Consider the following 13883-nt stretch of genomic DNA (forward strand, 5'->3'; position numbering starts at 1 on the left):
TCAAGCTGCAGCTTTCGTACTGTTGTAGAAAACAGATTGAGGAACTCAGGAGATCAAGCTGCAGCTTTCATACTGTTGTAGAAAACAGAGTGAGGAACTCAGGAGATCAAGCTGCAGCTTTCGTACTGTTGTAGAAAACAGATTGAGGAACTCAGGAGATCAAGCTGCAGCTTTCATACTGTTGTAGAAAACAGATTGAGGAACTCAGGAGATCAAGCTGCAGCTTTCATACTGTTGTAGAAAACAGATTGAGGAACTCAGGAGATCAAGCTGCAGCTTTCATACTGTTGTAGAAAACAGAGTGAGGAACTCAGGAGATCAAGCTGCAGCTTTCGTACTGTTGTAGAAAACAGATTGAGGAACTCAGGAGATCAAGCTGCAGCTTTCATACTGTTGTAGAAAACAGAGTGAGGAACTCAGGAGATCAAGCTGCAGCTTTCGTACTGTTGTAGAAAACAGATTGAGGAACTCAGGAGATCAAGCTGCAGCTTTCATACTGTTGTAGAAAACAGATTGAGGAACTCAGGAGATCAAGCTGCAGCTTTCATACTGTTGTAGAAAACAGAGTGAGGAACTCAGGAGATCAAGCTGCAGCTTTCATACTGTTGTAGAAAACAGAGTGAGGAACTCAGGAGATCAAGCTGCAGCTTTCATACTGTTGTAGAAAACAGATTGAGGAACTCAGGAGATCAAGCTGCAGCTTTCATACTGTTGTAGAAAACAGATTGAGGAACTCAGGAGATCAAGCTGCAGCTTTCATACTGTTGTAGAAAACAGATTGAGGAACTCAGGAGATCAAGCTGCAGCTTTCATACTGTTGTAGAAAACAGATTGAGGAACTCAGGAGATCAAGCTGCAGCTTTCATACTGTTGTAGAAAACAGATTGAGGAACTCAGGAGATCAAGCTGCAGCTTTCATACTGTTGTAGAAAACAGATTGAGGAACTCAGGAGATCAAGCTGCAGCTTTCATACTGTTGTAGAAAACAGAGTGAGGAACTCAGGAGATCAAGCTGCAGCTTTCATACTGTTGTAGAAAACAGATTGAGGAACTCAGGAGATCAAGCTGCAGCTTTCGTACTGTTGTAGAAAACAGATTGAGGAACTCAGGAGATCAAGCTGCAGCTTTCGTACTGTTGTAGAAAACGGTGTTGAGGTGTAGCCACTGTCACTAGCTAAGCACTAAGGCTTTATCTACACTAAAGCATAGTGTACATTCATCTGAATAATCTCTGATAGAAGTAAGGATACTGTGTGTCATGTTACTGAGGGTTAGAGAGGAGATGTGTGTGTCTGTGTGTGTGTGTGTGTGTGTGCGTCACTTCTCTCTACCTCCTGTTGAATCCTCTTGAACTCAGCCTCCATGTTCTCCAGCTCCTGTCTACAGTCCAGTACCTGCTCACTCTTCTCCTCTCTGAGTGGGAGGGAGGGAGGGAGGTGGAGAGAGATGGAGAGGGATGGTGTAAGTATGCAGAGCTTTTCTTAATGACGCCGCACAAACGCATGCACGCCACACGCACAGTCCCAACTTCTACCCCCCATCCACTCAGACAGATACAGTAGGTCAAGTCATACAGCCTTTAAATACAGCTTTTGGAGAAGACATTTTGGTTCCATGTAGAACCTTTTTGGGACCCTTTTTTTTTAAGAGTGCAGATATGGGATGCCTGGCTCCTGCTTGCTTGGCCACATTCCCCCACACACTGCAGCACCCAGACCATCACTTCCTCCACCCCCAGTTTCTCTGGGAAGTAGCAACAAACTGGCCAGTACTATGGCATCCCATGCATGACTATTTTTTAGAACCCTAGGAGAAAAGCTTCTCTCGTACATGTTTTCTCACAAACCTATCACTTTGTTGACATCAAGTGTGCACTACAACCTAAAGCATTTCTAGGGACAGAACAGATAGTGTTGGGTTGCATTATGAGGATACTGTACTGCTGTACAGCCCGGGGGCTTGAGTCAGCATATCCCAGTTAGACAATGAAAGCGATAAAAGAGAGAAGAGGAGGAGAGATGGAGGGCTGAATCAGGTCTGGGGGGTGGCAGAGGGCAAATGTGGGACAATGGCGATGCAAGGCCCTGGAGGTTCATGCCAAGGCAGGCCAGGGAGAGAATCTGGGCCAAACTATCCCCAGACACCTTCTCCTGTATCCGTTCAGGAAGTCTCTCTCTCTCTGTCTCTCTGTCTCTCTCTCTCTCTGTCTCTCTCTCTCTCTGTCTCTCTCCCTCTCTCTCTCTCTCTCTCTCTCTCTCTCTCTCTCTCTCTCTCTCTCTCTCTCTCTCTCTCTGTCTCTCTCTCTCTCTCTCTCTCTCTCTCTCTCTCTCTCTCTCTCTCTCTCTCTCTCTCTCTCTCTCTCTGTCTCTCTGTCTCTGTCTCTCTCTCTCTCTCTCTCTCTCTCTCTCTCTCTCTCTCTCTCTCTCTCTCTCTCGACCGTTTGCCTTGTCTCACAGCTCAACTGTTTAACCTCCAAACATATGTGGAGACAACCTGAGGACAAAAAAAGAGATGAAAAAAAAAGCACTTACAGAATTTGCTTTCAATTAATTCTTAAAAAACTAGTTGGTTTTATTCATGCTATTTCAAATGTAGTACAGAATATAAAACAAGGAATTAAGGTGCCCGAGGATGCTTTTGAGTTCTTTAAAGAAGGCTCACATACAGTATATCCTCTAACGCTGGGTTAGGGAAATGACATGTGTATCCTCTAAACACAATGACCAGTTGGGTGGAAGATGACTCAGAAAGTCCTCAAGCAGTACCGCATTACTGTTAAAATGACAGGTTGTGCCTTTCAAATACATTTATGCTTAGCCTGCATTCGAGATCTGTTTATGTCGTCTTGCCAACCCCGTGGTTGTCATTGTCATGCCCAGGTGACTTTATGACCACTGAGTGGGAGGGTTGGGACTGGAAGTGTCCTTATCTGACTACTCACAGCTCCTGGCGCAGCCGTCTGACCTTGGCCTTGGAGTCGGCCAGCTCCACAGACAGGTGCTGGTGGGAGGCCGCCTGCTGTTGCATGCTGGGACAGTCACTGGGGGACTGGGCGCTGGGCGGAGAAGGTGACGGGGTGGACTCTCTCTCCTGCATTAGCTCTAAAATAGTCTGGGGTGGGGAGGAGAAAAGAACGGAGGGAGGAAAGATGAAAATAGGACAGGAAATGACACTCCTTCACCTGTCATTTCAAGTGCAACTTACTCCATTTCATGTTCCTCCATTTCATCACAGATCAATATAAAAAGTAAATCAGTAACTACTGCTATAAATGCCTAGTAAGACAATGCTCAAAGATATTCCATTGAAATACATTATCGTCAAATTACAGAATATTTTATGGCACAGCAATATCTTGTATGACTCAGCAAGGTCAAACCTATAAACACTGTGCAGTGTGTCAACAGTGGCCCCTACCTCCAGCTGTGTCTCTCTCTGGCCCACCAGGCCTACATAAGGATAACATAACACATTCATAACCCCTCCATAACCCATTTATAACCCCCTACCTCCAGCTGTGTCTCTCTCTGGCCCACCAGGCCTACATAAGGATACCATAACACATTCATAACCCCTCCATAACCCATTTATAACCCCCTACCTCCAGCTGTGTGTCTCTCTGGTCCACCAGGCCTACATAAGGATAACATAACACATTCATAACCCCTCCATAACCCATTTATAACCCCCTACCTCCAGCTGTGTCTCTCTCTGGCCCACCAGGCCTACATAAGGATAACATAACACATTCATAACCCCTCCATAACCCATTTATAACCCCCTACCTCCAGCTGTGTCTCTCTCTGGCCCACCAGGCCTACATAAGGATAACATAACACATTCATAACCCCTCCATAACCCATTTATAACCCCCTACCTCCAGCTGTGTCTCTCTCTGGCCCACCAGGCCTACATAAGGATAACATGACACATTCATAACCCCTCCATAACCCATTTATAACCCCCTACCTCCAGCTGTGTGTCTCTCTGGTCCACCAGGCGTCTGAACAGGGTCTCCAGGTCCTCTGCACAGAGCTCGCTGGCCTCCAGCCAATGGAGGTCCAGTACACTGTCCTGACTGTGGGTAACCTGACCAATCACAGGGAGGAACAGATCAAATCAAACACATGGTTTGACGCCTTTCCATTCACTCCATTCTCCCTATATATGTATCTCAAAGCAGTATGTGGAATGATACTGGACATAGGTACCACTCCATAATAAATTACCCTAAAAACATGTTAGTGTGTATAGTCAAGTATAGTGAAATATTGTCTTTTAGCAGCAGCTATTGTGTGTTATTAGACACATCCTCTAATGTTGCGAAACACCCAGCACATGTGTTTCAAATGACAATGTTTGGACCATGTTATTGGCAACCAAGTAGGAGTGCCTCTGTGACTAGATTGGCTACAATGGAAGACTGGCAATGCAATGACAGTTTTTCATTTTTCATTGCACACTGTTCCCAATAAGCGCTTGATGATCATGCTGTGTAATAGTGACAGAACACTGTGTATTGTTGTCACGCAGACAAGACAACACGTGCTAGAACGATCCTTTGGTATTCGTTTCTGGGGAATCCGAAAGCCTTTTCATTTAGTTTGCATTGCTCGTGACCTGTTCAGAGTATGTAACATCTAGCACACTGAATCATGTGATTCAATCCCTGGTCCTATCACACTTAGAGTACTGTCCGGTTATATGGTCAATCCCTGGTCCTATCACACTTAGAGTACTGTCCAGTTATATGGTCAATCCCTGGTCCTATCACACTTAGAGTACTGTCCAGTTATATGGTCAATCCCTGGTTCTATCACACTTAGAGTACTGTCCAGTTATATGGCCAATCCCTGGTCCTATCACACTTAGAGTACTGTCCAGTTATATGGTCAATCCCTGGTCCTATCACACTTAGAGTACTGTCCAGTTATATGGTCAATCCCTGGTCCTAGCACACTTAGAGTACTGTCCAGTTATATGGTCAATCCCTGGTCTTATCACACTTAGAGTACTGTCTGGTTATATGGTCAATTCCTGGTCCTATCACACTTAGAGTACTGTCCAGTTACATGGTCAATCCCTGGTCCTATCACACTTAGAGTACTGTCCAGTTATATGGTCAATCCCTGGTCCTATCACACTTAGAGTACTGTCTGGTTATATGGTCAATCCCTGGTCCTATCACACTTAGAGTACTGTCCAGTTATATGGTCAATCCCTGGTCCTATCACACTTAGAGTACTGTCCAGTTATATGGTCAATCCCTGGTCCTATCACACTTAGAGTACTGTCCAGTTATATGGTCAATCCCTGGTTCTATCACACTTAGAGTACTGTCCAGTTATATGGTCAATCCCTGGTCCTATCACACTTAGAGTACTGTCCAGTTATATGGTCAATCCCTGGTCCTATCACACTTAGAGTACTGTCCAGTTATATGGTCAATCCCTGGTCCTATCACACTTAGAGTACTGTCCAGTTATATGGTCAATCCCTGGTCCTATCACACTTAGAGTACTGTCCAGTTATATGGTCAATCCCTGGTCCTATCACACTTAGAGTACTGTCCAGTTATATGGTCAATCCCTGGTCTTATCACACTTAGAGTACTGTCCAGTTATATGGTCAATCCCTGGTCCTATCACACTTAGAGTACTGTCCAGTTATATGGTCAATCCCTGGTCCTATCACACTTAGAGTACTGTCTGGTTATATGGTCAATCCCTGGTCCTATCACACTTAGAGTACTGTCCAGTTATATGGTCAATCCCTGGTCCTATCACACTTAGAGTACTGTCCAGTTATATGGTCAATCCCTGGTCCTATCACACTTAGAGTACTGTCTGGTTATATGGTCATCTGCAGCAAAGAAAGATAAAAAAAAATTCTCCAAATGGCTCCTAACAGGGCAGCCAGATTCTCTTCATTGATCTAACCGTATGAATATTATCCAAATGCATCAGAATCTCTCATGGCTTCACGTTCAAAACAAATTACTATCCAGTCTTCTGATTTTCTTTAGAGATGTTGTCACGCCCTGGTCTATATTTATTATGTTATCTTCGTTTATTGGGTCAGGCCAGGGTGTGACATGGGTTTGTTTGTAGTGTGTTTCGTCTTGGGGTTGTGTGGGGTGTATAGATTAGTCTATGGCTGCCTGCGGCGGTTCTCAATCAGAGTCAGGTGATTATCGTTGTCTCTGATTGGGAACCATATTTAGGTAGCCTGGGTTTCACTGTGTGTTTGAGGGTGATTGTTCCTGTCTCTGTGTTTGTGGCACCAGTCAGGGCTGTTTCGGTTTTCAACGTTTGTTGTTTTGTATTGTTTGTGTTCTTCATTATTAAAGATGTATCGAACGAACCACGTTGCATTTTGGTCCGATCCTTGTTCCACCTCTTCGTCAGAGAAGGAGGTAGAAGAAAGCCTTACAGATGTTCTATTTTTTTTAAACACACTGCATTTTTCAGCCCAGTTATTACATACTAACAACACGCATAACCACCAAACCAGACAGGCAAATTCAGGGCAGCTAAAACAACCTAACCCAAGGACAAGTCGCCTTAAATCTACAGTTTTACATAGAGCCATAGATGAATGGAACTCTTTACCAATCCATATTTCTCAGGCAAAAAGTAAATGCACCTTCAAGAATAAAATAAAATAACATATAATGTGATAGACCATATGACTGGACAGGAAATAGAAAGCATCAACTGAATGTTAAATGTGTTTCCTGTCAGGTATTTGAATTGTCTTTATTGTCTAAATGTTGAATGTTTGTGAAGACTTGATTGTGATTGTTTGTAATGTCTTGTTAATTGGTGTTGGACCCCAGGAAGATTAGCTAGCGTTACGGTGTTAGCTAATGGGGATCCTAATAAAAATGACAAAATGACCTATGACCTTAAGTTCCATGTGAACTTCTATTACTTGGGGGAAATAATAACGTAATTTCTAATATGAACTAAATACAATGTTCTCCTAAATAAATACATGTGGGATAAATGTGATATAAAAGCTAACCATGTAGTCCTTTGTAGCTCAATTGGTAGAGTGTGGTGCTTGTAATGCCAGGGTATTGAATTCGATTCCCGGGACCACCCACATGTAAAATGTATTTACACATGCTAAATGGCTTTATTATGTTGTTGTTAATTACTAAAAGTCCGGTGGTTATATAGGACCTTTAACGGATTATTGTAAAATGAATGTTTCTAATGCTTTTTTAAAAAGGATCATTATTTCAATCACAACACAGTTTGGTGCATGTTGTTGTAACCAGTTTGCGAATGGCTCGTCTGCCCTTATCATGTCCTCAATGACTAATACTTCCACATAAGAGAAACATGCATGTTACTGAATGTGGAACAAGCCAGCCTGAGTCCCAGATCTGTCTTGCCGACTCTACTGCTGTCATTGTCACGCACAGACCAGGGACAAGCGCAACGTGGAACGAGATACTCTACCTCTTGGATATGAGCAGCTATTGCTGCTTTCGTGTCAAAGTCGAGAGTCTGGATGCGTTCGATGTACTCCTCTTTCTTCTCACACTGAAAACACACAGTGGGTATAGTAGATTAGGGTCTTAATGAGTGTGTGTAGCCTAGCCTGGGGGACGGACATCCTGTTGGTGAGGTGAAACAGGGGTCCCCCTCAAATCCTCAATTATGAGACAGCTAAAACAACATCTTTCCATTTGAATTTCAGACAAATAAAAGCAAGCAAACACACACAGTGACACACAGTGACACACACCCCTCCAACTCCCCCTACCTGGACAGCACATCCCAATAAGAGAAGAAGTAATTTCTTCATTTCCTCCAAACTTTGCTCTGAGGAGAAAACCCCCAAAATACAACCCCCACATTAAATTCAGATTAAAGGAGATTCAGATGTAGTCTAATTTGAGGCAGGCTGCTGTGTGAATTTGGGTCACTCATCAGGCCAGAGCCTGTCACCAAGGCTAGCACATCTATCAGACTGATGGTGTGCTATTAAATTACACATCTGCTGAAGACACAGACAGCGAAGGCCCTCAAAGTCTGTCTTATAGGAGTTTTGAGGGCAGCATTGCAAATTAACTGGTCTGGTTTGAGTTCAGTTTACTCATTTGAATAATTATATGATGTCATGGTATGTCATGGACAACAAATGGAAGGATGATACTGCAAACGCTAAGATGGTGTCAATCATCTTACAAACGGTACAAACTGTACGCAGCACAGATACAGTTGGTATTTCTAGTCTCTCAACAGACGTGTGTGACTGGCAAACCAAGTCGACAGGTAGGATCTTCATTTGACCACTTTCTCATAGAAGGAAAATAATCCTGCAGCAACAGGAAATGTGAATTATTGTGTGGATTATAATTTATGAACATTTTTGTAATGTTTGATAAAAATGTTGTTGGGGCAAATCAAGTCGGACATTTTTAAGTGGATATGACCAACTTTAAAATCCTTTTTAAACATTGAATACAATAGAAGTTCGACATTTCCGGCAACAACAGGGTGATCAAATGAAGATGCTACATCTGTGGAACTATAGTAGTACTGTACTTCACAAAGAATTCAATGGGCACCGGTAGAATTCAAAGGGTGTACTGCTCTCTCTTTGGGTTTCTCAACAGAATGTAAAACGGTGTGGGCATGGTGGGCAAACACACCACAGTGAGGAGTCCTGCCAAGCAGCAACACGCTGGGTAAGGGCATCATGATCAGCTGCCTCAGAGTCTCCTAGGAAAGAGAGAAAAGGGGGGATGAAAGAGGGAGATTGGGTACAGAAAAGGACAATGAAAGAGTGAGACAGGAGGACAAAAAAATACACTGTTGGGATCTGGCCAATGCTATCTGAATGAGTAGGGTTGGGATTGTATAGTCAGGCATTTAAATGTGTCGACTTGGTGCCAACAGACAGAGAGGGACCAGAATGGCTGTAAGAAATGGGCAGTTTCTTTGGTGCTTCTTTATGCATAACCCTTTCAGCCTATAATGCCATTTTCTTTCAAATATGTAGCACATTTTATTGAGCCTGCGTCGAGTGCCAGGTGGGAGGGGTTTGCACTTTAGGGACTATTCCATTGGTTCCAGGGTAAGCTCAATCGAGCACAGCGAAAGTATTGGAAAGACACTAAATACTATTTGAACCCATGTCTGTTTGTTGGTCGCTACAGTGGCTAGCTAGGCTAATGTGGTGTGAATGTGTAATGCAGTGTTTAATTTCCCATTGGGAAAACCAGGGCCCCTCTTCAGTTCAGGAAACAATTAGTAAAGTCCCTAGTAAGAGAGTTCCAGTCTGGCGAGCCATGCAGCTGTGATGCAGTAAAATCAACCACTGCCATCCAACCAACCAGTACATTTTCCAGTGACCGCGACCCATTTCCAGTGAGGAATTTTCAAGGGACTGGGCTCTGGGGTCACTTTGATTTCCCCCTCGAGCTAAAATCTGATTATGAAGTGAAGTCAATTTTTCTGACTGCGGTTTATAGCAGAGTTGAGATAAAATCCTCTCTTCAACCAGTGATTGGTGCACTACACACAAAATAAGACTTGGATAAATTTGACATAGAGATTACAGCTGCAACGTTGCAGCTGAATATGACAAAAATAATATATCTTTAAAAATCCTGTCACAAAATGCACAAATCTAAGACTAACACAAACTAGGCCAATTCCATCCCAAAATAATTATGTTTAAATATGACAGAATTTGAATCTGTCCTGAAATGATAGTGTCTGGGAAACAAACTCCATTTCATCTTTTGATCAAGCATTGTAGCCTTCATTACTGCAGGGAGCGAGAGGAGAGCTGACGTCTTCATTGGCCATCTTAGCATACCTCCCAAATTGCAATCCGCTCCTTTTTGACCGGGGCCCATAAGGAATTCTGAGGGGAATTCATTAGATATCTTGATTGTTCTTGGTGTTTCTTTCCTGTTTTTTGTTTTTTTTTGCAGAGCAAGAATTAGATGTGATTGAACTCTCCCTCCGGAATCCAAATGAAACCCTTGGGAAAGTAGATTGCTGGTAAACACACCACAGACCCTTTACGTATACTCTACGACAATATAATTTCAAAAGACTATCATTCTTCATGTATTTTTCTAGATGATATACTGTAATGACACACTGTGTGTGCTGTATGATGAGAGTTTGTACAAATGCATGCCCTGTAAATAAATACAGACACTAGAATAATTGTGTTTCATACAAACAAACTAGCTAAATACATTCGGTTTCAAAATGATCTCCATACTGGAATTATAACAATATAAAGTATGTCTCGGGGCTATCACACATTCACACTGTACTATATATTCTAACCCACTGGAAGAAAACCTTCTCTATTTCCCAATCCCTACTGATCTTATGTCTGTATAATTGCTCTGTTTTACATCCAAACCGCAGCATTAGACAGATAGACAGTCGTGACTGAGAGGAACTCTCTCGCTCTCTGTCGTGATCCCACCCAAATGGGTCATTCCAAAGCCTTGTAGGTCTGGCACAATCATTACTGTAGACTGCCTAACGACACACACTGATGGCACAGGCATTACTGTAGACTGCCTAACGACACACACTGATGGCACAGGCATTACTGTAGCCTACCTAACGACACACACTGATGGCACAGGCATTACTGTAGCCTACCTAACGACACACACTGATGGCACAGGCATTACTGTAGACTGCCTAACGACACACACTGATGGCACAGGCATTACTGTAGACTGCCTAACGACACACACTGATTGCACAGGCATTACTGTAGACTGCCTAACGACACACACTGATGGCACAGGCATTACTGTAGCCTACCTAACGACACACACTGATGGCACAGGCATTACTGTAGACTGCCTAACGACACACACTGATGGCACAGGCATTACTGTAGCCTACCTAACGACACACACTGATGGCACAGGCATTACTGTAGCCTACCTAACGACACACACTGATGGCACAGGCATTACTATAGACTGCCTAACGACACACACTGATGGCACAAGCATTACTGTAGCCTACCTAACGACACACACTGATGGCACAGGCATTACTGTAGACTGCCTAACGACACACACTGATGGCACAAGCATTACTGTAGCCTACCTAACGACACACACTGATGGCACAGGCATTACTGTAGCCTACCTAACGACACACACTGATGGCACAGGCATTACTGTAGACTGCCTAACGACACACACTGATGGCACAGGCATTACTATAGACTGCCTAACGACACACACTGATGGCACAAGCATTACTGTAGCCTACCTAACGACACACACTGATGGCACAGGCATTACTGTAGACTGCCTAACGACACACACTGATGGCACAGGCATTACTGTAGCCTACCTAACGACACACACTGATGGCACAGGCATTACTGTAGCCTACCTAACGACACACACTGATGGCACAGATGTTTACATGATGGATGTGGTGATATTTAGGGCAGTCGTCTTAAGAAGAGCCTGGTTGACAGTCTGGTGGGCGGCCTGGTGGCCGACCAGATCAGGCCAGGGCCGTGGACCAGATGTGCAGAGAGCTGCTCTCCTCACTTAGAGGGTATTAACCCTTCCCATCATGCATTTCTTGAGACTGTGAGTGTGTGTGTGAGTGTCCCTTCCCTAGAATGAATGTGGTTTGACTTGCCAATCTTTCAAACTCAAATGTTCCACACAGTATAAAAGGGAGGAATGTTTAATGGTGGAAACTTAACTAAGAGGGAACATCCATAACTGTGACTCACTAGGTAATAGGTTTTGATTTGACGGATGAGAACGATCAGGTTCAGAATCCTCTGACTGGGGTCGTCGTTCACTTTGTTGACGCTCGGAAGAGTCGCTTTGGGATTTCTGAGGAGAATGAAAACATTATAATAACGTTATAGCAACTTAATTACAACAACGTATTTCAGCTACATCCACAAAGATGGGCAAGTGTTACCTCTGTGATTTCTGAAGGAAATGAAATGACATTAAATATAAATGCTATTTCTAAGATGTATTAGATGCTATTTATACAGCCACAGAGGTGGTGAGTTATGTGGTAAGCCAGGTGCTATAAAGATATAGTACATCTGACTAAACTGGGCTTTAACTCCCATCAAACCTGCTTCTAGCTCTCTCTCTCGGTTTCTCCCTCTTTTTCTGCCCCATTACATCATTCCCTCTGTCAGGCTCATGGTATGATGAATTCACAGCCAAATGGTAGCTGCTCTCCAGCCATAGCATCAGCCTGCTCCACTCTAGCCTGGTCCTAGATCTGTTTGCTCAGTTTTTCTAACTCCTATGGTCCTTGACACGTGTGAGTTGGGAAGACAGCACAAACAGATCTGGTACCAGCAACACTCCACTCAAGCACCTAAAAGAGCCCTCCCTTCACTCATCCACTCCCTTCCCAGCCATTTCAATTTCCCTAACGACTGGCAATCTGACTGACACAGTGACCTAAACCTATTTGGCAGGATGTACCCTGGTATCTGTCCATGGCTGTATTCATTAGGCAGCAAATGGAAGCAAATATTCCAAAACAGGGAGGGACTACCTGAACTGGTCCAATAAGAAACACATATGTTCGATTCCCGTTGCAAAATGTTTCACTACTGTGAGCCCTAATGAGGATGACCCCATAGTCTCCTGTAGGTCTCTGAGCCACTACTGTCTCCCTCCCTGCCATCTGTCTTGCTCTCCACATAAAACTAAACACTATCAACAAGCCCCTAATCCAGAGGGTCTCCATGCAATCCAAGGGATTATCCTAAACCTAACCCACCGGCAGACCCCAGCATTGTGTGTGTGTGTATGTGAGTGTGTGTAATTAATGCGTGTGGTGTGTATGTGTGTGTGTGTGTGGGGGGGGGGGGTGTATTGTTTTTTAGCCAGACTGTGACAGACGCTCTTATCCCCAAGAAGACAGGATATGTATATTTGTTTAAACCTCTAGTTATTTGGGTCCCTTCAGACATAACACATTAGTCCTAGAAATTTATATTACACACCCAAAAAGGCATGTACCTCGGGTTCAGAGCTAGGCTATGTCTACCCATAGTAAAAGTTGTTCTATGGGGTTATAGGGCCTTTTCATTGGACAGCTTGGGTCTAACACACTCCCCGCCACACTGATGATTGTCTATCAGAGGGGACATCAGTTTGTGATGATTAGGTGGGTGATGATGATAATTCTCCCAGCCATAAGGTACCCCAACAATAAGCTACTCAATAAGCTCTTGAAGACTTCCTTTAAGACTTTGATGGCTATGGACCTATTTTGTCCCAGATCTGTTTCGTAATGTCTTGTCAACTTCGTCGCCGTCATTGTCACATCAGCAATGGGAGCTGGAAAAACTGCACGAAGTGATCTGGGACTCAGACTCGACCTTTTCTGGAAACCAATTAGAAACGTTACAGTACATATTCTTTACCGAGACAGACAGACAGACAGACAGACAGACAGACAGACAGACAGACAGACAGACAGACAGACAGACAGACAGACAGACAGACAGACAGACAACAATGAACTCCTTCAGGGCAAGTGAGTGACAAAGCACACACTGTTGTGCAGCATCGACTAGTTAACAAGAACTTCAGCAGTTCTGTGCTATATTAGTAACAGCTGTATCCACTAGCCGACACGCAGAAACATACAAGAACACAACTTCATTCTAAAAACACCAAATATCAGGCAGAATGACCCTGACCGACCCGGCACAACTTAGAGCTCTAAAAATAGCATTCCTAAAATGCGGCTAAATTCTGAGAGGACTGGAGTACAAACAAGTTAAGTGTTATATCACTTTGTACATACATTCTGTTTTGCATGAAGTTGGCAGCAGAACTCACTCTAATTATAGCATGCCCAAATGGA

The 13883-nt window shown here is 43.7% G+C and overlaps 1 protein-coding gene across 3 annotated transcripts in view; it reads right to left on the reverse strand.

The window, feature by feature from the left end:
• LOC135524336 (girdin-like) overlaps positions 1 to 13883 on the reverse strand; it is a 31431-nt gene that overhangs the window by 16026 nt on the left and 1522 nt on the right. For all 3 annotated transcript variants that reach the window (XM_064951800.1, XM_064951807.1, XM_064951795.1), the window contains 7 exons: positions 11764 to 11869; positions 8669 to 8738; positions 7777 to 7835; positions 7470 to 7553; positions 3970 to 4089; positions 2942 to 3111; positions 1332 to 1413 (listed from right to left, as the gene is read on the reverse strand). In XM_064951800.1, the coding sequence (XP_064807872.1) occupies positions 1332 to 1413; positions 2942 to 3111; positions 3970 to 4089; positions 7470 to 7553; positions 7777 to 7835; positions 8669 to 8738; positions 11764 to 11869 (691 nt within the window). The remainder of the gene's footprint in view (positions 1 to 1331; positions 1414 to 2941; positions 3112 to 3969; positions 4090 to 7469; positions 7554 to 7776; positions 7836 to 8668; positions 8739 to 11763; positions 11870 to 13883) is intronic.

Source organism: Oncorhynchus masou, chromosome 4 (genome assembly GCF_036934945.1).
Source record: "Oncorhynchus masou masou isolate Uvic2021 chromosome 4, UVic_Omas_1.1, whole genome shotgun sequence".
Classification (NCBI taxonomy): Eukaryota; Metazoa; Chordata; class Actinopteri; order Salmoniformes; family Salmonidae; genus Oncorhynchus; species Oncorhynchus masou.